Source organism: Mobula hypostoma, chromosome 4 (assembly GCF_963921235.1).
Source record: "Mobula hypostoma chromosome 4, sMobHyp1.1, whole genome shotgun sequence".
NCBI lineage: Eukaryota > Metazoa > Chordata > Chondrichthyes > Myliobatiformes > Myliobatidae > Mobula > Mobula hypostoma.
Genome location: NC_086100.1, coordinates 87,235,749 through 87,258,098, shown reverse-complemented (window position 1 = coordinate 87,258,098; position 22,350 = coordinate 87,235,749). Strand labels below are relative to the sequence as shown.

Below are 22,350 nucleotides of genomic sequence, written 5' to 3'. Positions count from 1 at the left end.
ATATAGGTTAAATGCAATTTTAACAACCTTCCACATTGGCTGAACAAATTCTCTCAGGTTTCACACAGTGAAGATAACTGTAGGCTAAAATCACTGGGCAAGGAACTCACCTATTGATTCTCTATCCTTTCCATCATTTACAGAATACAGGTAAGTGGTGTGATGGAATACTCTCTGCTTTTCTGAATGATGGCAGTTGCAGAAACAGTCAAGAAGCCTGGCATCATTCAGGGTAAAGTGGCTCAGTCTCCTCAAATATTTGAGCAACACAAAACAAAAAATGCTGGAGGACCTCAGCAGGCCAGCCATATCTATGGAAAAGAGTACCGTCGACGTTTCAGGCTGAAACCCTTCAGCAGGACTCTTGCTTGTGATTGGACACAAATATTTGCTCCTTTTACATCCTCAAACAATGATTGCACTGTAGCAACTCACCAAAGCTTCTTCTCAATAAAATAAGACTCAAATAATCAGGCACACACAGTACTTCACACCAGATTTGCAGCTTTTCTGGACGATTGAATGCTATCTCTATTACTACTTCAACAGACATTCAATCGACATTGTTTAGATACTGCAGAGTAGCATTATAAACTATCTAGTGAAGCCATTAAGTATAAAGGGCCTTTAAAATCAATCCCTGGTCGATTCACAGAGAACACGAAAACTCATAAGGGAGCATGGGAATTAGAGCCCTGGTGAGTCTGATGCACAGGGAATCAGAAGGGAATGCAGGGTGACTCTAGCAAATTTCAGGGGATTGCAGAAACTGAGGGTCCAGTAAGTTTCATGGAAGTGCAGCAACTGGGGTTCTGATGAGTCACAGGGAGCACCTACACTAGTGATATGGTGAGCTTAAAGGGGTCAGACTCTGAAGCATTAAAATTAAAAAGTCAGGTCACAGATTATGTGAGCCTTACTCTCCCTCAGTATCTGCCACCTGAAAGGATGCTGGGCACAAGGGAATTTTTAATGCTGGTAAGTTTCTTTCTTCTGTCCTGACTTGGAAGATATTGCATTTCCTTTTATAGTGGTCAAGTCAATATCCTGGAATCCTACCCAACAACTGGGCACATAGCAGTTGGTACAACCCTGATACTGCTTGGGGCATTCCAGAGTTTGGAGTTCAATCCCAGTACCGTCTGTTAGAAGTTTGTATGTTCACCCTCTGACTGCATGGTTTTCCTCCAGGTGCTCTGGTTTCCTCCCACAGTCAAAAGACATACTGGTTAGTAGGCTAATTGGTCATTGTAAATTGTCCTGTGATTAGTCCAGGGCTTGCTGGGGAGTGCTGCTTGTTGGGCATGAAGGGCCTATTCTGCATTGTATCTCTAAATAAATAAATACCTTAGGAGTATCTTCACACACGGTGCTTGTCAGAGGCAATTAGAGTTGCAGTAAAGGTTGATCTTACCATTAACGTTAAAATATCATCAATGTATTCAGCATGATCTCACCATGCTAAATCCTGAAGCACTTAAAGGACATATATACATAGGTTAGAAACTGTAAAACTCCCCCCTTTTGTGTCTGTCGCACATTCTCATTGTGATTCTACCAACATTCTCTGGACTCACAGCCGGTTTTAAGCTGAGTAAGAAGTTCCCTACTTTATTTTATTAAGTACTCCTGGGTTGAATCCTATTGAAGCTTGAGTTAAGATACCTGACCATCGTTCCTTAATCAAACCTTCAAATCTGCTGCAAACTCAATTTCACTTCAAACCTCGATAGATCAAAAATCTCAGAGAACCTCAGGGAGTCAACTATTATCTAACTCCCGAATATTTTACAATGTGTGCTTGTTTTCTAGGACCTTTGCATTGACTTTTCTTTCTAATCCTGATTTTTTGTCTGTCAGTTCAATGAGGAGAAATAGCTGAAAATTCTGGCACTTGTTTTGCTTTTGTCATGGCCTGGTTGGCCTGGTGCTCTAACCTTAGGATTTTCTATTCAGACTATTGCCAACATATTGTCACTGGCGCATCTAGAAACATAGAGTATGTCCTGGCTTACGGATGTAATGACACAGTTACAACATATCGTCTTCCTCCCTGTCAAAACTGAGGAATGTTTCACCTCTCTGCCTCATCTTTCACCCTGTTCTTTAGGACCTTTGAAAATTCTACCCTGTAGAGGACTCATAAATCAAGTGGATGAAGTGTGAGGTAAGAGGATTAAAGAGGACATTTCGAAACACTTAAGCAGTGTGCCTACCTTATGGCATGGGAATTGTCTTCATAGCTCCTGTTGCTGACTTCTGCCTCCTCATCAGGCTGTGCCGTGATGTGTAGCAGGTTATCATATACGCCTGCATCAATGGGGTCCAAGTTGGTCTTGCCAATTCCTTGCCCTTCTCTTTGACTTGCGCTTCCATGGATTCCCACTAACAACGAGTGCAGGGTGATCATTAGTGCCATTGCCTCTCATTAATTCCAACATAATTTCAACAATCTTGCTTTTCTCTAAGACATCTTCAGGCTGCACTGTACACTTGAATATGCTGGTACACAGTGGAGATCTCTATGAAAGTCTTGACAGTAATGATTGCATTCTGTGAATTTACACCCAGTGTCTGATACTGCAAATGCCTGCCATATGCTATGTGCTCATATGATTGCAAATCAAATGTTCATCTTTCTCTCACTTTGACTGAAATGTCATCAGCCTGAAACACTGACTCTGCTTCCCCCTCCGCAGAAGCTGCCTAATCCACTGAGTATCCCCAATATTTTCTGCTTTCATTGCATGATGGAAGCTGAGTCTGACACAAAATTTGTAAGGCCAGATATAAACGACCGTGTGAGGGTACCTTCATTCTCATGTGGTCCGTCTCCTAAGTCTATAACTGCTCTGTTGTCCTATCCCTTAACTAAATCTCTGCTCTCTCTCTTAAGACTCAGGTCAATCTGTTTCATTGTATTCTCTTTCCAGCATCTAAATGTTTGAGACACACTGGAATGGAAACAGGACCCTTGACCCAATAAGACCAGGCTGGCAATCAAGCATCCATTTTCACTGATTCTATATTATTCTTCACATATTCCCATCTATGCTAGGGACAATGTACAGTGCCTAATTAACCTATTATTCACAAGTCTTTGGGATGCTGGAGGGAAATGGAACACATGGATGAACCCAATGCTAAAATAGGGAGAGCACACTAATTCCACACAGACAGCGCTCAAGGCCAGAACTGTCTCTGGCACTGCAAGGCAACAGGTCTACTAGGTGTATCACTGTGTTACCCACTTTCTCTCACTTTTATCTCCCCAATTCCTATTCTCAATTTCTCATATATCCTTACAACGTTGGAGGATATTTAGCCACTGTCAGCTGTCTGAATAGTCCCAAGTGGTATTTGGTAAACTACTGTCTCATATACTGAGATACAGAAAGAAGTTTTGTTTGCATGCCATTCAGACAGCTCATTCCATAAGTACACTGAGGTAGTACAACAAGATAATCAGTAAAAAAAAAAGAATGCAGAATATGGTAAACACAGGTGCGGGAAATCCAGAGCAATCTACACAAAATGCTGGATCCACATTCTTGGTACATTATGCTTTCCAGGTCAGTCCATCCTTTTATTCCCACCTCCCGGCCCGGTATCCTTGCTTGTACAGTACATCCTCAGTTTACTCAGCAATCTGGAGATCTGCTGCTTGTACGTACGTGTGCTGAAGGTCAGATGGGCTGGATCACTAACCAGCTTCCCACTCTCCGTGTCCTGCACCCTCATTAGTGCCAGCTTGTACCTTCGCCCCATGTCCAGGTCGTGGAGGGTGTAGGCAGTTAACTTTCCGTCGGGAAGGTAGCGGCTTTTCACGTTGTGGCTGGTTGTGATATTCAGGACGAAGCCATCAGTTGAGCCATCTGGGGGGTTCTTCCAGTGAAGATTTGCTGTCGTTGTTGTGACCCTCAGCAGTACGAGATTCTGAGGAGGGAGTGGTCCTGTAAGAGAAGCACAGACAAGAGTTTTTGCTTTGCTCCTTATACCCAACAGCTATAGCACTGAAAAGCTACCACCAATACCCAGAAACTGTGTCCCCACCATTAGTCAAATAAAATTAGTAAAATTGATCTATTATTGTAAATTGGTTTATTATTGTCTATTATTATTATTACTGAGGTAGAGTGAAAAACTTTGTTTTACATGCCTCCCATGTGTGGATCATTTCATGAGATTAGTATATTGAGGTAATAACAGAATGGTGTTACAGTCACAGAGAAAGTACAGTGCCGGCAGACAATAAGGAGACGAGGTAGATTGTGAGGTCAAAAATCTATCTTATTGTTCATGAGCTCAGTTCAATAGTCATAACAGTGAGATAGAAGTTGTCCTTGAGCCTTGTGGCATATATTGTCATGCGTTTATATCATCTACCCAACTTGAGGGGGAGAAGAGAGAATACCTGAGGTGAGTGGAGGCTATGATTATGTTGGCTGTAGACCGAGTCCACGGAGAGAAGCTGGTTTTAGACCGTAAGACATAGGAGCAGAATTAGGCCCTTTGGTTCATCGAGTCTGCTCCACCATTCAATCATGGCTGATCCTTTTTTGCTTTTCCTCAAACCCATTCCCCGGCTTTCTCCCTGTAACCTTTGATGCTTTGTCCAATCAAGAACCTATCAATCTCTGCCTTAAATACACTCAATGACCTGGCCTCCACAGCTGCATGTGGCAACAAATTCCACAAATTCACCACCCTCTGCTAAAGAAATTTCTCCGCATCTCTGTTTTGAATGGACGCCCCTCTATCCTGAGGCTGTGCCCTCTTGTCCTAGACTCTTCCACCATGGGCAACATTCTTTCCACATCTACCCTGTCTAGGCCTTTCAATATTTGAAAGGTTTCAATGATTCCCCCTCATCCATCTAAATTCCAGTTGAGTAGAGACCCAGAGTCATCAAATATTCCTCATTTGATAATCCTTTCATTCCTGGAATCATCCTTGTGAACATGCTTCTGGACCCTCTCCCATGCCAGCACATCGCTTCAAAGATGAGGAGCCCAAAATTGTACACAATACTCAAGGTGAGGCCTCACCAGTGCCTTATAAAGCCTCAGCATCACATCCCTGCTCTTGTATTCTAGACCTCTTGAAATGAATGCTAACATTGCATTTGCCTTCCTCACCATCGACTCAACCTGCAAGTTAACCTTTAGGGTGTTCTGCACAAGGACTACCAAGTCCCTTTGCATGTCAGATTTTTGGATTTTCTCCCCGCTTACAAAAGAGTCCGCACATCTATTTCTACTACCAAAGTGCATGACCATGCATTTCCTAACATTGCATTTCATTTGCCACGTTCTTGCGCATTCTCCTAATCTCTCTAAGTCCTTCTGCATCCTACCTGTTTCCTCAACACACCCTACCCCTCCAACAATCTTCATATCATCTATAAACTTGGCAACAAAGCCATCTATTTCATCATCTACGTCATTTATATACAGCATAAAATGAAGTGGTCCCAACACTGACCCCTGTGGAACACCACTAGTCACTGGCAGCCACCGACAAGGATCCTTTTATTCTCACTTGCTGCCTTCTTCCAATCAGCCAATGCTCTAACCATCTTAGTAACTTTCCTGTAACACTACAGGCTCTTAACTTGGTAAGCAGCCTCATGAGTGGCACCTTGTCAAAGGCCTTCTGAACATCCAAATATACAATATCCACTGCATCCCCTTTATCTATCCTACTTGTAATCTCCCCAAAGAATTCCAACAGGTTTTTCCCTTAAGGAAACTATGCTGACTTTGTCCTATCTTGTCCTGTGTGACCAAGTACTCCATCACCTCATCTTTAACAATTAACTCTAACATCTTACCAACCACTGAGGTCAGGTTAACTGCTCGATAATATCCTTTCTGCTGCCTTCTTCCTTTCTTAAAGAGTGGAGTGACATTTGCAGTTTTACAGTCCTCTGGCACCATGCCAGAGTCCAATAATTTTTGAAAGATCATTTCTAATACCACCACAATACTCCCTCTTTCAGAACCCTAGGGTGCAGTTCATCTGGTCCGGGTGACTTATGCACTTTTAGGTCTTTCAGCTTTTTGAGCACCTTCTCTCTTGTAACTGTACCCACTTCTCTTCCTTCACACACTACAACATCTGGCACACTGCTAGTGTCTTCCACAGTGAAGACTGATACAAGATACTCATTTATTTTATCTAGTCTCTATTTTCTGAGGAGACTAAGGTCCTTTAACATCTGTCGGACGATGCTGAGGATGTTCTACGAGTCTGTGGTGGCCAGTGCTATCATGTTTGCTGTTGTGTGCTGGGGCAGCAGGCTGAAGGTAGCAGACACCAACAGAATCAACAGACTCACTTGTAAGGCCAGTGATGTTGTGGGGATGGAACTGGACTCTCTGACGGTGGTGTCTGAAAAGAGGATGCTGTCCAAGTTGCATGCCATCTTGGACAATGTCTCCCATCCACTACATAATATACTGGTTGGGCACAGGAGTACATTCAGCCGGAGACTCATTCCACCGAGATGCAACACAGAGCGTCATAGGAAGTCATTCCTGCCTGTGGCCATCAAACTTTACAACTCCTCCCTTGGAGGGTCAGACACCCTGAGCCAATAGGCTGGTCCTGGACTTATTTCATAATTTACTGGCATAATTTACATATTACTATTTAATTTTTTATGGTTTTACTACTATTTAATTATTTATGGTGCAACTGTAATGAAAACCAATTTCCCCCAGGATCAATAAAGTATGACTATGACTATCTCCTTGTCCCCCATTATTATTTCTCCTGCCTCATTTTCTAGTGGCCCTATATCCACTCTCATATCTCTTTTATTTTTTACATACTTGAAAAAGCTTCTACTGTCCACTTTGATATTATTTGCTAGCTTGCTTTCATATTTCATCTTTTCCCTTCTAATGATTTTTTTAGGCGCTCTCTGTAGGTTTTTAAAAACTTCCCAATCCTCTATCTTCCCACTAACTTTTGCTTTGTTGTATGTCCCCTCTTTGTTTTTACATTAGTTTTGACTTCCCTTGTCAGCCACAGTTGTACTATTTTGCCATTTGAGTATTTCTTCATTTTTGGAATACATATGTCCTGCACCTTCCTCATTTTCCACAGAAACAGACACCACTGCTGCTCTGCTGACATCCCTGCTAGCAGCTCCTTCCAATTTACTTTGGCCAACTCCTCTCTCATTCCACTGTAATTTCCCTTACTCCACTGAAATACTGCTACATCAGACTTCACTTTCTCCCTATCATATTTCAAGTTGAACTCAATCATACTGTGATCACTGGTTCCTAAGGGTTCTTTTACTTTAAGCACCTAATCGCCTCCGGTTCATTACAATATACCCAATCCAGTACAGATGATCCCCTAGTAGGCTCAATGATAAACTGCTCTAAAAAGCTTTCTCTTCAGCATTCAACAAACCCACTGTCTAGAGGTCCATTACCAACCTGATTTTCCCAATCGATCTGCATGTTAAAATCTCCCATGACTATTGTAACATTGCCCTTTTGACATGCATTTTCTATTTCCTGTTGTAACCTGTGGTCCACCTCCCAACCACTGTTGGGAGGCTTGTATATAACTGCCACCAGGGTCCTTTTACCCTTGCAGTTTCTTAACTCAACCCACAAGGATTCAACATCTTCCGATACTATGTCACATCTTTCTACTGATTTGATGCCATTCTTTACCAGTAGAGCCATGCCTACTCCTCTGCCTACCTTCCTATCCCTCTGATACAATGTGTAATCTTTAACATTCAGCTCCCAATTACAACCATCCTTCAGCCATGATTCAGTGATGGTCACAAAATCATACCTGGCAATCTGTAATAGTGCTACAAGATCATCCACTGTATTTCTTATACTCTGTACATTGAGATACAACACCTTGCACAACGTATTTGTTACCCTTTTTAATTTTGTACTGATACTCACCCGGTTGGTTGCGACTGTGTCCCATCACCTGCCTGTCCTTCCTGACAGTCTGACTGCACGCTATCTTTACTTTTTCACCATCTGTCCTTTCCTGAGTTCCTTCACTCTGGTTCCCACCCCCTTGCCAAATTAGTTTAAACGTTCCCCAATTGCTCTAACAAACCTGCCCACATGAATATTGGTCCCCCATAGGTTCAGGTGCAACCTGTCACTTTTGAACAGGTCATACTGCCCCCAGAAGAGATTGCAATGATCCAAGAATCTGAAGCCCTGCCCCCTGCACCAGTTTCTCAGCCACGCATTTATCTGCCAACCATCCTGTTTCTACCCTCACTGGAAATTCCTACCCTGGAGGCCCTGCTTCTCAGCTTTCTACCATCTCTCTGAAATCTCTTTTCAAGACCTCTTTGCTTTTCCTTCCTATGTCATTGGTACTGATATGTACCAAGACATCTGGCTGCTCTCCCTTCCTCCCCAAATTCTGTGGATGCAATCTGAGACGATGTACTGATGTGCTATTTACATGGTGTACTGAGCTGTAACCTCATCTCCCTGCAGTTTTTAGCAGTCTTGGTCCCAGCAGTTGCCATACCAAGCATGTCCCATCCAGACAGGATGCCTTCTATGGCGCAGCTATGAAAATTGGTGATGGTCAATGGGGCATGCCAAATTTCTTTAGCCTCCTGAGGAAGAAGAGGCACTGAAGAGCTTTCTCAGTCAATTGCATCATCTGACCTGTCACTTTTGCTGGAATCAGCTTCGCTGCAGCTATCTCGTAGAAACAAAGGATTAGGACTAGAGCTGGATCACCAAAAAGAAAAATAAATGGCTGGGCATAAGTTGGGTAGAAGTTTTACTGAGAATGATGTCAGGTAGAATGTTATTATAGTTCTGTTAAAAATGTGAATTTAAAATATGTTTGCTACTAATAATTTAATAATATTGAACATTTGTTAACCTAGCACCAACAAACACCCAAGTGTACATGAGCATGGATTCATAGCAATAGAGTGCAGAGAAAGGACCTTTGGTCCAACCCATGCCAACCAAGCTGCCTCCTTGAGCTAGTCTGATTTCCTTGCATTTGACCTACATACCTCTAAACCTTTTCTGTCCCTGGTAATGAGCTTATAAAGTGGTCAGTTCAACAAAGAATTTTAACAAGGAATATACCTTTTAATAAGATCACATATAGCAGACTGATCAAAATCATAAAAGTCTGTGGGAATCAAGGGAGAGGTCCAAATTAGATTCAAAACTTGCACAACAGCACAAATGAAGGATAAATAATTGACAGGTGGTTGGACTGCTGTATTACCGGCACAGCTCCACAGCTCAGTATTTGGCCAACACACATAAAAGTTGCTGGTGAACGCAGAAGGCCAGGCAGCATCTCTAGGAAGAGGTGCAGTCGACGTTTCAGGCCGAGACCCTTCGTCAGTATTTGGCCACTTGATTTTGGAATAAACATGATCATTTGACCTCCAAGAGGACCACGACCTTGTCTTGGTTTGGAGGCTTGCGTGCCTCAATGATCTGGAGAGCGATGCTGTCTGGAGTCAGGGCTTTATGCTTTGGCTCTTGGTAGGGTCACCCATGCTAAACAGGTCAAAGGGTAAAAGCCAGTCTGAGTGGTCCACCTGTCTTCCAGGTTTGTGGGTTTAGCTCAAGCTAACAGCCCTGACAGGTCAAACAAAACTCTTACGGACACAACAATGAAGAATCGTTCTATATCTGAGTGCGATGGTATTCCTGAGTCTCCACCAGGGACTTGCATCTATGACAGTACTGAGAACTGAGAGGAAGCGACTGACATGATGAAGGAAGCCCTGAACATCACCAGTATTCAAATCCTTTCATTGCTGCCCTAAACGCTAGTGGTGTAACTTGGTCATGTGGTTGTCAGTAAAGGGGAAGGCTCTTGATTATGAGAAGAAATGGTTGGCTGAGCAGAAAAATGGATTTGATCCAGAGAAATGTGATGTAGTAGACTTGCAGAATATGCAATAAGGGACAGCACAGTAAATTGGAGGATATTAAGCGGTGTGGAGTAATAAAGGGACAAGGGAGGTATACACCCACAGTTCAGTAAAGGTAATCAGTCAGGTCAATAAGGAGTTGAAAATGGCATTATTTTGCTTTATATAAACACGAGTAAGTCTGCTGATTCTGGAAATCTAAAGCAACGCACATAAAATGCCAGAGGAACTCAGCAAGTCAGGCAGCACCTATAGAAATGAATAAACAGTCAACGCTTCGGGCCGAGACCCTTCTTCATGACTGAGAAGGAAGGGGGAAGACACCAGAGTAGAAAGGTGGGGATGGGAGCGAAGGGGGCTACTGGAAGGTGATAGGTGAAGTCAGGTGGATGGGAAAGGTCAAGGGGTAAAAACATAGAAACATAGAAAACCTACAGCACAATACAGGCCTTTTGGCCCACAAAGCCGTGCCAAACTTCTCCTTACCTTAGAACTACCTAGGCTTACCCATAGTCCTCTATTTTCCTAAGCTCCATGTATCCATCCAGGAGTCTCTTAAAAGACCCTATCGTATCTGCCTCCACCACAGCCACCAGCCCATTCCACGCACTCACCACTCTCTGCATAAAAAATTTACCCCTGACATCTCCTCTGTACCTACTTCCAAGCAGAACTATGCCCTCTTGTGCTAGCCATTTCAGCCCTGGGAAAATGCCTCTGACTATCCACAAAATCAATGCCTCTCATTATCTTGTACACCTCTATCAGGTCACCTCTCATCCTCCATCGCTCCAAAGAAAAAAGGCCGAGTTCACTCAAATTATTCTCATAAAGCATGCTCCACAATCCAGGCAACATCCTTGCAAATCTCCTCTGCACCCTTTCTATGGTTTCCACATCCTTCCTGTAGTGAGGCGACCAGAATTCAGCACACTACTCCAACTGGGGTCTGACCAGGGTCCTATATAGCTGCAACATTACCTCTCGGCTCTTAAATGGGTGGAGAAGAAAGGATATGATAGGTGAGCAGAGTCAACAATAGAAGAAAGGGAAGGAGGAGAGGAACCAGGGAAAAATTAATATTCATGCCATCAAGTTGGAGGCCACCCAGATGGAATACAAGGTGTCGCTCCTTCACCCTGAGGGTAGCCTCATCTTGGCACATGAAGAAGATGCCGTGGACCAACATGTCAGATGGGAATGGGAATTAAAATGTTTGGCCACTGAGAAGTTCCACTTGCGGTGGATGGAGCGGAGATTTGCTTTCCTTTCTTAACCAAGGCATAGAATATAACAGTGAGCAGTTTATGCCAAACCTGTGTACAACAATAGTTAGAGCAATAGTTAGCTTAAGTGTTCCATATGATTCTGGTCACGTATTAGAAGAAAGGGTGAAGATATTTACAAGGAAGTTTCTGGGGCTGAAAAAGTGATCGCTGCATGGAAAGATTACATCAGTGAGGGTTGTTCTCTTCAGCAGATGCAGCTGAGGGCTAAGCTAACTGAGATACATAAAATCAGAAGGGACAATAGACAATAGGTGCAGGAGTAGGCCATTCGTCCCTTCGAGCCAGCACAGCCATTCACTGTGATCATGGCTGATCATCCACAATCAGTACCCTTTTCCTGCCTTCTCCCCATATCCCTTGACTCCATTATCTTTAAGAGCTCTATCTAACTCTTTCTTGAAAGAATCCAGAGAATTGGCCTCCACTGCCTTCTGAGGCAGAGCATTCCACAGATCCACAACTCTCTGGGTGAAAAAGTTTTTCCTCAACTCCATTCTAAACGGTCTACCCCTTATTCTTAAACTGTGGCCTCTGGTTCTGCACTCCCCCAACATCGGGAACATGTTTCCTGCCTCTAGCGTGTCCAATCCCTTAATAATCTTATATGTTTCAATCAGATCCCCCCTCATCCTTCTAAATTCCAGTGTATACAAGCCCAGTCGCTCCAATCTTTCAACATATGACATTCCCGCCATCCCTGGAATTAACCCAGTGAACCTACACTGCACTCCCTCCATAGCAAGAATGTCCTTCCTCAAATTTGGAGACCAAAACTGCACACAATACTCCAGGTGGGGTCTCACCAGGGCTTTGTACAACTGCAGAAGGACCTCTTTGCTCCTATACTCAACTCTCCTTGTTATGAAGGCCAACATGCGATTAGCTTTCTTCACTGCCTGCTGTACCTATATGCTTACTTTCAGTGACTGATGAACAAGAACACCCAGATCTCGTTGTACTTCCCCTTTTCCTAACTTGACACCATTCAGATAGTAATCTGCCTTTCTGTTCTTGCCACCAAAGTGGATAACCTCACATTTATCCACATTAAACTGCATCTGCCATGCATCTGCCCACTCAGCCAACCTGTCCAAGTCACCCTGTGTTCTCATAACATCCTCCTCACATTTCACACTGTCACCCAGCTTTGTATCATCTGCAAATTTGCTAATGTTACTTTTAATCCCTTCATCTAAATCATTAATGTATATTGTAAATAGCTGCAGTCCCAGCACCGAGCCTTGCGGTACCCCACTAGTCACTGCCTGCCATTCTGAAAAGGACCCATTAATCCCTACTCTTTGTTTCCTGTCTGCCAACCAATTTTCTATCTATCTCAGTACCCTGCCCCCAATACCACGTGCTCTAATTTTGCCCACTAACCTCCAATGTGGGACCTTATCAAAGGCTTTCTGAAAGTCGAGGTACACTACATCCACTGGCTTTCCCATGTCCATTTTCATAGTTATATCCTCAAAAAATTCCAGAATATTAGTCAAGCATAATTTCCCCTTTGTAAATCCATGCTGACTCGGACCAAATCGAGGAAACAAAAAGAACCTATTGCCCTGAGCAGAGGGGTTAAAATTGGTATAGGGTAAGAGGAAAGATGAGGAAAGGCTTCTTCAACCAGAAGATGGTGGGACTAAGTGTTACAAAGACCTTGGTTGTATACATAACATAAGAAGATAAGAAATAGAAGGAGTAGGCCATCTGACCTGTTGTGCCTGCTCCACCATTAATGAGATCATGGCTAATCTGGCCATGGACTCATCTCCAGCTACCTGCCTTTTCCCCATAATCCTTAATTCCCCTACTGTGCAAAAATTGTTCCAACCTTATCTTAAATATATTTACTGAGGTAGCCTCCACTGCTTCATTGGGCAGAGAATTCCACAGATTCACCACTCTCTGAGAAAAGCAGTTCCTCCTCAACTCCATCCTAAACCTACTCCCCTGAATCTTATGGGGTTGCCTCCTAGTTCTAGTCTCACCTATCAGTGGAAACAACTTTCCTGCCTCTATCTTATCTATGCCTTTTATAATTGAAGAGATTGCTGCATGAAAAGTAATCATCCCTTGAAGAGGTGTGACCTACAGCCATAATTCTGCACCTTTCAGTTGGATTAGGTAACTCTTTTTCAAGAAGCACAGATCAGCATTGCCAAAGTTCCCCTTCCATGATGTAGATTTCTCTCCCAGTAAAACATGGCTGCTCAAAGTGGTTACTTCACAAATAAAATAGCACCAAACTTCCTCTGCAATGCTCCAATAGGAGAGATGTGATGTCAATGGATTCAGCTTTTGCATGACTAATGTGAAATGTCCTTGTATGGGGTGTGGGTGCCATTACAGATAGTATCAATGCTCAGAGTAAAGGGTAAACACTGGATGTGTATGGGGTCAGGCAGGATCTTCTTAAATGGAGCATTCTCAAAGAACCATGCATCGTACTTTTGCTCCTGTATCTTATTTTCACATGAAGATTTTATAAGCCACAGGAACACACTAAGACCTGACCCCACACAGTGCTCTGGCAACCTGAAGAGTGACAGGCCAATTATTCTGCTCTGAAGCAAAACTATCGTAACTGACGCACCTTCATCTGTAACGTAATGTGAACCCTTACAGAAAACTTTGAAGAACTTACGTGTCCACACACGCAGAGATTGTGTTGCTATACCCCTCCAGGGGTGCTCCTGACCATTGAGACCCATCTGTGGTACAGCTTCCACAGTGTAGAGTTTTCCTGGAGAAAGGTCACTGTAGGAAGACAAGGAAGAAAAGCACATGATGCATTTATTAAAGAGCCTTAGTTTGCTCATTGCTCTGCTCTCCCCTAGGCTAATGTTTGGTGGTTGTTGGCCACTTTGTATAATTGGTTCTAGATAGAAGAACACTCAAGGAAATAGGATCATTGACATAACAGAACAGGTGATGTCACTTCAGCCCATGATCCCAATTTAAATCAATCCCATCTGCCTGCACATGATCTACATCCCTCTATTCCCTGCCCGTTTTTAAATGACTCTTGCATGTTGCTATTATATCTTTCAATACCTTCCAGGCACCTACTACTCGCAGTGCAAAAGAACTTGCTCCATAAACCTCTTTAAAACTTTTCCCCTCTCACCTAAAATCTACACCTTCTAGCATTTGACATGTTCATCCTAGGAGGAAAGTTTCTGTCTAATCCATCAATGCCTTTCATAATTTTATATATCGAGTTCTATCCAGCCGGCCATATTATTCTTTATGATGATGCTTCATCTACTCCTGGTCTCAATTCTTCTTCCCACATCTTTCAAAAATTTATCTACTTCCACCTTATATAGTTCTAAAAATTCAGCCTCTATAACTTGGTAGGGTAGAGAATTCTGTAGTTCCTCACTGTCTGAGTGAAAATATTGGTTTTAAATGACTGCCCTCTTACTTTGTAATCATTTTCCTTCCTTCGAAGTTCTTGGATAAGTGAAAATATCCTGATATCGACCCTGTCTTGCCTCTTTGGAACTTTTATGTTTCGAGAAGATCAGCCGTCATTCTTCTAAACTACAGACATGGCCACATTACTGCAAAAATTAATATGTTCATGCTTGACATCTGCACCAAGATTTCCAGCAAGAGTTGCTGGGCAGCAATAAGAATTCTGTCAGAGTTCTGTTAACCATCTCCTATCTTGATAGCTCCAGGATATTGAATCAGTGCAGCATCCAACTGTTGTCCCAACTCCCCAACTCTGCAACCCAAATAAAGCTGATCCTGAGGGTGCAGTGAATTTAACTGCTAGTAGACGGTGTTGTTTGCAGACAAATGCCTCAGCTTGGAGAATATTTCCGCCAGTGGATATCCCCCTTATCTGCAGAATGAGAGATGTCACAAGGCCAATGGTGCTGGGGAAGAAGACTTACCTGAAGGTGTACTTTGTGAGATTAGAACTCAGTGTAACCGTTGAATCTCTAACCATGTCGGAAGACTTAAGGGATAATCGAATTGTGCTTTCTGCTGCCTGTTTCGGACTGTACAAAAACCAGGAGACGGATATACTGGAAGCAGAGACATTTACTGCAGACAAGTTTCCAACAGGGCCAGGTTCTACAGTGAACAACAGAAACATCCATTACTTGAAACCATTACACGACAAGTAGTGCCAGACCTCAGCTCATGCCAACAGTGGAGGTCTCGCTACTCCACTTGGCCAAGGCTAGTGATGGAGCCAGTAATGAATAACCATGAAGAGGAGGAGGAAAGCTGGTGATACAGAGCAGAGTGAGCAAGAATCTGAAACAGACAGATGGATGGTTCAAGGTATGAAGCCCAGACCAATGAGAGGGAACAACAGGCAGAGTTTAAAGTCTCTGTTCAGACTCCCCACTTTATAGTTGGTAAGGGCAATTAGTTTCACACATTAATGGAATTGAGAGATTATAGGAATAGTACATCAGAGTAACGTTGAGTGACATCTCACAGCACCACTTGAGGAAGAGGGAGTTTGCTCATAGAGGATTGGGAAGCTTTTAAAAACCAACAGAAGACAACAAAAAAGCAATAGGGAGAGAAAAGATGAATTATGAACGAAGGGGAGCCAACAGTATAAAAGAGGATACCAGAAGTGTTTTTCAGATATATAAAAAGTAAAAGTGAGGCAAGAGTAGCTATCAGATTGCTGGAAACTGATGCTGGAGAGGTAGTAATGGGGGACAAAGAAATGGTAGACAGAAGCAATAAGCATTTTGCATCAACTAACTGTGGGAGACAGCAGCAGTAATCCAGAAATTGGAGAATGTCAGGGACAGAAATGAGCGTAGTCACAATTAATAAGGAGAAGGTGCTTGGGCTGAAAGGTCTGAAGGTAGATAAGTAACCTGGACTAGAAAGACTACTCCCCAGAGCTCCGAAAGAGGTGTCTGAAGAAATTATGGAGGCATTAGTAGTGATCTTTCAAGAATTACCAGATTCAGGAATAGTTCTAGAGGAATACAAAATTGCAAATGTCACTCCACTCTTTAAGAAGGGAGGGAGGCAAAAGACAGGAAATTATAAGTCAGTTAGGAAGATGTTGGAGTCGATTATTAAGGATGAGGTTTCAGGTTACTTAGGGCACATGATAAAATAGTCTAAAGTCAGCTGATTTCTTTAAGGGGAAACTAAGTCTGACAAATTTATTGGAATTCTTTGAAGAAATAACAGGCAAGATAGACAAGGGAGAGTCAGAGGATGGCGTTTACTTGGATTTTCAGAAGGCCTTTGACAAGGTGCTGCACATGAGGCTGCTCCACATGTTAAAAGCTCACGGTGTTACAGTAAAGATACTAGTATGGATAGAAGATTGGGTAACTGGTAGGAGGCAAAGAGTGGGAACAAAGGGGGCTTTTTCTCGTTGGCCACCAGTGAGTTGTGGTGCTCCACATGGTTTAGTGCTGAGACTGCTCCTTTGCACGTTATATGGAGAATAAGCAGACATAAAGAGCTAGCAAGCAGCAAGGCATCCCCAGCTTTCTCTATATGTTATGACAGGGACAAAGCTAACAACAAGTTTCACTTAAGCTCTCTGGAGATTCTATCCTGGACACCAATGTTACCGACTAGTGTTTAGTTGAGGTGTGTTAACAGAGTACAGAGCGATCATACTTGTCCACACGTGGAGCAGAGCCGGTTTGCTGATGTCATTTTGATTGACGTTCCGCTTCACTGAGAAAATGGAGATGTTGTAAAGTCTTCCCGGTGACAGTGATCTCAGCAGATGGCGTGACCTGCTCTTGTCTACAAAGTCAGTCTTACGCATTTCCCCGTTGTACGACATGTAAGTCACTGCGAAGCCATCAATCAAGTCCTGCGTACCACCGGCTCCCGGAGCTTGCCATGAGATTTCAATCTCAGTTTCTTCTGATTTCTCCACCTTCAGCTCGCTAGGTGGAGCGAGCTCTGGGAAATGAAAAGAAACAGGGGGCTGCTTACTGGCAACACTTGATGAGTTGCAATGTTAGCTTCTTAACCTCATCACTATGACCCATGGCGTTTTTCAGTTCCACTCCCAATGACAGCAAAGGAGACTGGTGCACCAGATCTGCTCATTCCATCATGTAATGGGATCAGCCCACTCTAACACCACACAGGCAGAGGTTATGCCATCAAAGGCTAACCATACGCCTCACTGACTTTTGCAACTACTCCATCATTCTTTATACTGGCCATACACACTCCACTTCTCCTTCCATGGCCAATCATAGACTCTGCTGTAATGCAAGAAATGTCAGATTGCATAAACTGATGCTGGCTAAGCAATCCGATTGCCCGAAGAATGTTCATAAACAGGTCTTGGCAACTATACCTCCTTACAAAATTACAACCTATCCCATTTTAGACTGTATCTACACATTTAAACCTTTCCATAGCTCCTCATTGATTCCATAGCTGAGGTGCAATGTTCTTTATTGTGGACCGTATTCCATGCAGAAGTAAAGTTCACAGTATTTTCTTACCTGATAACAGCATCCAAAGAAGCCAGCAGGTCCATTCCAGCTCCCAGGAAAACAATTCCATCAGTCCCACTCCCTCTCTCCTGATTTCCCTGGACCTTTGCTGCTTTTCGTCCCTCACACATGCCCATTAGCAGCAATACCCCCCTTGATTCTTTTTGCCATTATCTACACTAAATGGCCATTTAAAGTGGCCAATTTATTTTATTTAGAGATAGAGCATGGGACAGGCCCTTCTGCCCCGATGAGCCACATCACCAAGCAATCCACCGATTGTCTTTAACACTAATCTAACACAAGAGAGTTTACAATATCCAACTATCCTACTAACCGATACAGTTTATGACAGTGGGAGGAAGCCCACACAGTCATGGGGAGAAAGTACAAACTCCTTACAGACAGTGCTAGAATTGAACTACCTTCATTTCTAATGATCTGGATTTCTGAACTCCCCTATGTAGAGGAATTCAGAAGTTCACCATTTTCTATACAAAAACATTTCTATGTACCTCAATCTATGTACCAGCCTCTTATTTTGAATTCATGTCCTCTTCTTCTACATCTGGGGTTCCCAAACTTTCTTAGGCCCTGGACCAATACCATTAAGCTAGGGGTCTGTGGACTCTAGGTTGGGAGCCCCTGTTGTAGCTTCTTCTACAAGTGAAAGCATCTTCTCATGAATTAGCCTGGTGAATCTGCTTTGGACCAAAACTATACACAGTATTCCAAGTGCATTATCACTAACACCCTTTAAATTATAAACTTTCCTGTTTCTAAACTCTAGTCCCTTTGCAAGAAAGGACAATATGCTATTTGCCCTCTTAACCACTCAGTGCACCTGCTTGTGATACCTTTGTGATTCATATACTGGAACACCTAGATCTCTCTGTACTTTGCTCAGTTTCAGTATCTCTTTATTTTGATAATAATCTGCCCTCTGATTCCTCTTACAGGTGCATGACCTCACAATTTCCCATATTAAACACCTTTTGTCAAGATTTTTCTCATTCACTCAGCTTTGTCACACCCTGTTGCAGTCACAATACTCATGTTTGCTATCCAACAGAGAAAAATATGTCGGAAATGTTCCTAAATTCATTGTGCCTGTAGTGAATTTGCAGATGCAAGTGTGCATCTTGGTTCCTGTTCAGATGCACCTAGACATGAACAGTGGGGTCCAACAGCAAGCAACACCACTTCTATCCACTCACGCATACAGAGGCAGACTTTCACACAACATGAGGTCTGCTTAAGAGCTGCTGAAAGAGGCTGGGGCCCAGAAAGTCCCGGTCAGAAACTAATTGTTAACACAAGAGATTGTGCAGATGCTGGAAATCCAGAGCAGTACATACAAAATACCGGAGGAACTCAGCAGGCCAAGCAGCATCCATGGAAAGGAATAAATAGTTGACATTTTAGTCCAAGACCCTTCATCAGGATTGGAAAGGAAGGGAGAAGATGCCAGAATAAGAAGGTGCGGGGGGGCGGTGGTAGGGAAGAAGTACAAGCTAGAAGGTAATAGATGAAGCCAAGTGGGTGGTCATCTCTGATATAACTCATTGTTAAAAGCTTGTCTTTCATTCATTGCCAGAACCACATTGATTGAAACCCTTCCTCCCTTCTCCACTACCTCACTATCTCAACCCGCCAAATCCAGAGGCGATTCTAGTTTGCTACCTCCCCCTTGCCTCAACTGTTCTCCCTCCAGTAATGAATACCCAACTCCATCTTACCTCCTCTCTGATGCCTAACTCCGTCAGTGATCTCTGACCCATGATCCACTTCCTTTATTCGACCTGCCTTCTAGAGTGATTAGTGTGTGACATCAGAGAATGGATCTCAGGAACCTCAATTTATTGCAAACCATTTAGACATTGAACCAAGAACAGAATTGCTCCTGGAACATTATATAGCAGTTTAACTCTCAGCTGCTCTTCACGTTCTCCCAAATGATGTCATTTTTCTCTAACTCTGCTTGCACAGGGTTGAACAGGTCGATGGCATATAGTGGGAGGTAAAATAAGACATTCCTTACCTGTGTTACAGTGTTTGCCAGAGTATCCAACTTTACAAGTGCAGACGTACGACCCATTCACACTCCGACAGAAACCACGAGTACCACAGGGGTTGAGGCGGCAGGGATTCACAGCTAGGGAATAACACAAAGAAGAGCAACATTACTGCATGGTCACTGGAGCCATTAAGCCAGAGGATTGTTTAAAGTGCAGTACAATCTCTCAGCACATAGTGGGAGGTAAAATAGGACATTATCGTCATATGTAAAGCTGCAGCGATTCTTAATTCTAACATTAATAAATATACTTCATTTTAGAATAAAACTAGTTTGATACAGTATTTATTGGTTACAATAATTTGGAAAATGAGGATTGAACGTCTCAGCTTGATTTCTCCTCATTTGAGCTCCTCTTTGATTCCGCAGAATCTTGTCATCCGAGGTTCACCCAATCTCTAATGGATCATTGTCACAATTAATCCCAAGACTTCCATAAATCAGCAGAACAAGCTTAGTATGCAAAAATATACTTGTGAACATTACGTTCAGAAATGTGGATGAGAATTTACTCCAAAACAACAGGCGTTTAATTCTTTCTTATCCTTTCAAACTGTGAAGGGTGAAGAAAGAAATTTCTATATAATTGCTTTTTAAACCTGGGAACATCTCAAGAAAGTAGAGGGAAATTCTTTTCCACAGATAACTTGTGAGTTGAGTCATCCAAAAATACGTGATGAAGTAATATGGAGGGGTCTTCCTTTGAATCTCATTTATTTCATCATTTTAAAGTGGGATAAAATATCAAGTAGTTACTAACACACTATAAAGGAGAACTTTATGTGATTTGTTCACTCTGGAAGTGACTTGTTCTTCAGCCTTTCACCTGCAGCTCCACCACTTACCCGACTCACAAAGTGTTCCAGCGAATGCTTTCTGACACTCGCACACAAAACTGTTGATCTCATCCTTGCAGGTCCCACCATTCAAACAGGGCTGCGAGGAGCATTCATTGATTTCTGTAGAAAATGATTTTGACAATTAGCAACCCTCACGATCTTCTCTGGATACACACGTTTCATTCCAAGACCGGTCGCACTTCAGCCAAGTAGCCTAAATAGTGAATGCTTGCAGCATTTTTGTACTGTCCAATACCTACACACTTAGCCGAGTGCACTACACAAACGGATACCAGATCCCAATGTAGCCAGTAAACTTAAGGACACCACACACAATCTAATGAGCCATGGACCTCACACAATCCAGTAAGCTCAAGACCACTATATATACAGCATATATAGAGCCATAAACTCACAGGCACACCTTCTCATTCAACCCATTACCCAACAATTTTACTGGCAACAACACAATAAAAAATTATACACAGCCAATATACTACATTGTCCAAGGACACCTTACGTAACACAATAACATCCACTTAAACCAAAGACTCAAGGACATCCAATGTACATTTTAATCTTAAGAGCAACAATACACTCAACACGTGAACAAACTGCAAAACAAACTTGAGAAGCCCTTGCCACACAATAAACTTCATGGGGACACTGGAATTTTTCAGGGCACATGGATCTTCCATATTCTGTGGTTTAATAAAATCCAACAAATGCATGTGTACCCCAGATAACTGAATAAAGTGTAAACCAATCTCTGTTCCCCCCTTACCATTCCCTCCCCCATCAAAATCCAGTAACTTCATGCAGACTCCCTTAAACCGATAACATCAAGAACACCACACAATCAAAGATAACCCAACAGACTAATAGGCCATTTTGTCCATGTCAAACATTAAGACCAATAACATCAAGAACATCACACAGTCAAAGATAACCCAACAGAATAATAGGTCAACTTGTCCATGCCAAACATTAAGACCAATAACACCAAGAACACCACACAGTCAAAAATAACCCAACAGAATAATAGGTCATTTTGTTCACGCCAAACATTAAGAGGTGGAAGGAACACACCACCTCACATACAACTAATCCTTCTCCCTTGGCAGGCACTACCTTCCCCCTCTGCCACACCAGAAGCCACAAAACCAGAAACATTCTGAGAAGTAGAAGATTTGAGGTATATAATGTTAACATGCTGGTTGAATTCTACACATTTCACATCAGGAAAGAAAGCTGTTGACAAGTATGGTCCTGTGAGTTTAAGAACAGATTACACAGAGGAAGCAACAACTTGAACTGAAACCTCCATGGAGCCAGGAGTGGGAAGGGGGAAAACCTCGAGAAGAGTGAACCCCAAGTACCATTATTCTGCACACACACACAAAACTCCTCAGTTAAATTCCCTTTGCCAACCAACTCTCTAGTATCCATTGAGACACAAGAAACTGCAGATGTTGGAACCTGGAGCAAAAATCAAACTTCTGGAAGATCTTAGTGGGTCAACGGAGCATCTGTAGATGGAAATCGACAGTCAACATTTGAGCAACACACATCAAAGTTGCTGGTGAACGCAGCAGGCCAGGCAGCATCTCTAGGAAGAGGTACAGTCGACGTTTCAGGCCGAGACCCTTCGTTAGGACCTCGTGTTTAAGTCAACATTTGTGGTTGAGATCCTTCATCTGAACTGAAAGAGCAAAAGAAGAGAATTGGCCATTTCCTCTGTACTTTTTCA

At 42.8% G+C, this 22,350-nt stretch overlaps 1 protein-coding gene across 3 annotated transcripts in view; it reads right to left on the bottom strand.

The window, feature by feature from the left end:
* The window catches only part of sned1 (sushi, nidogen and EGF-like domains 1), a 154,330-nt gene that overhangs the window by 16,615 nt on the left and 115,365 nt on the right, over positions 1–22,350 (bottom strand). For all 3 annotated transcript variants that reach the window (XM_063046137.1, XM_063046138.1, XM_063046139.1), the window contains 7 exons: positions 20,607–20,720; positions 19,726–19,839; positions 16,843–17,136; positions 15,123–15,306; positions 13,862–13,974; positions 3,675–3,953; positions 2,217–2,385 (listed from right to left, as the gene is read on the bottom strand). In XM_063046137.1, coding sequence (XP_062902207.1) covers positions 2,217–2,385; positions 3,675–3,953; positions 13,862–13,974; positions 15,123–15,306; positions 16,843–17,136; positions 19,726–19,839; positions 20,607–20,720 — 1,267 coding nt within the window. The remainder of the gene's footprint in view (positions 1–2,216; positions 2,386–3,674; positions 3,954–13,861; positions 13,975–15,122; positions 15,307–16,842; positions 17,137–19,725; positions 19,840–20,606; positions 20,721–22,350) is intronic.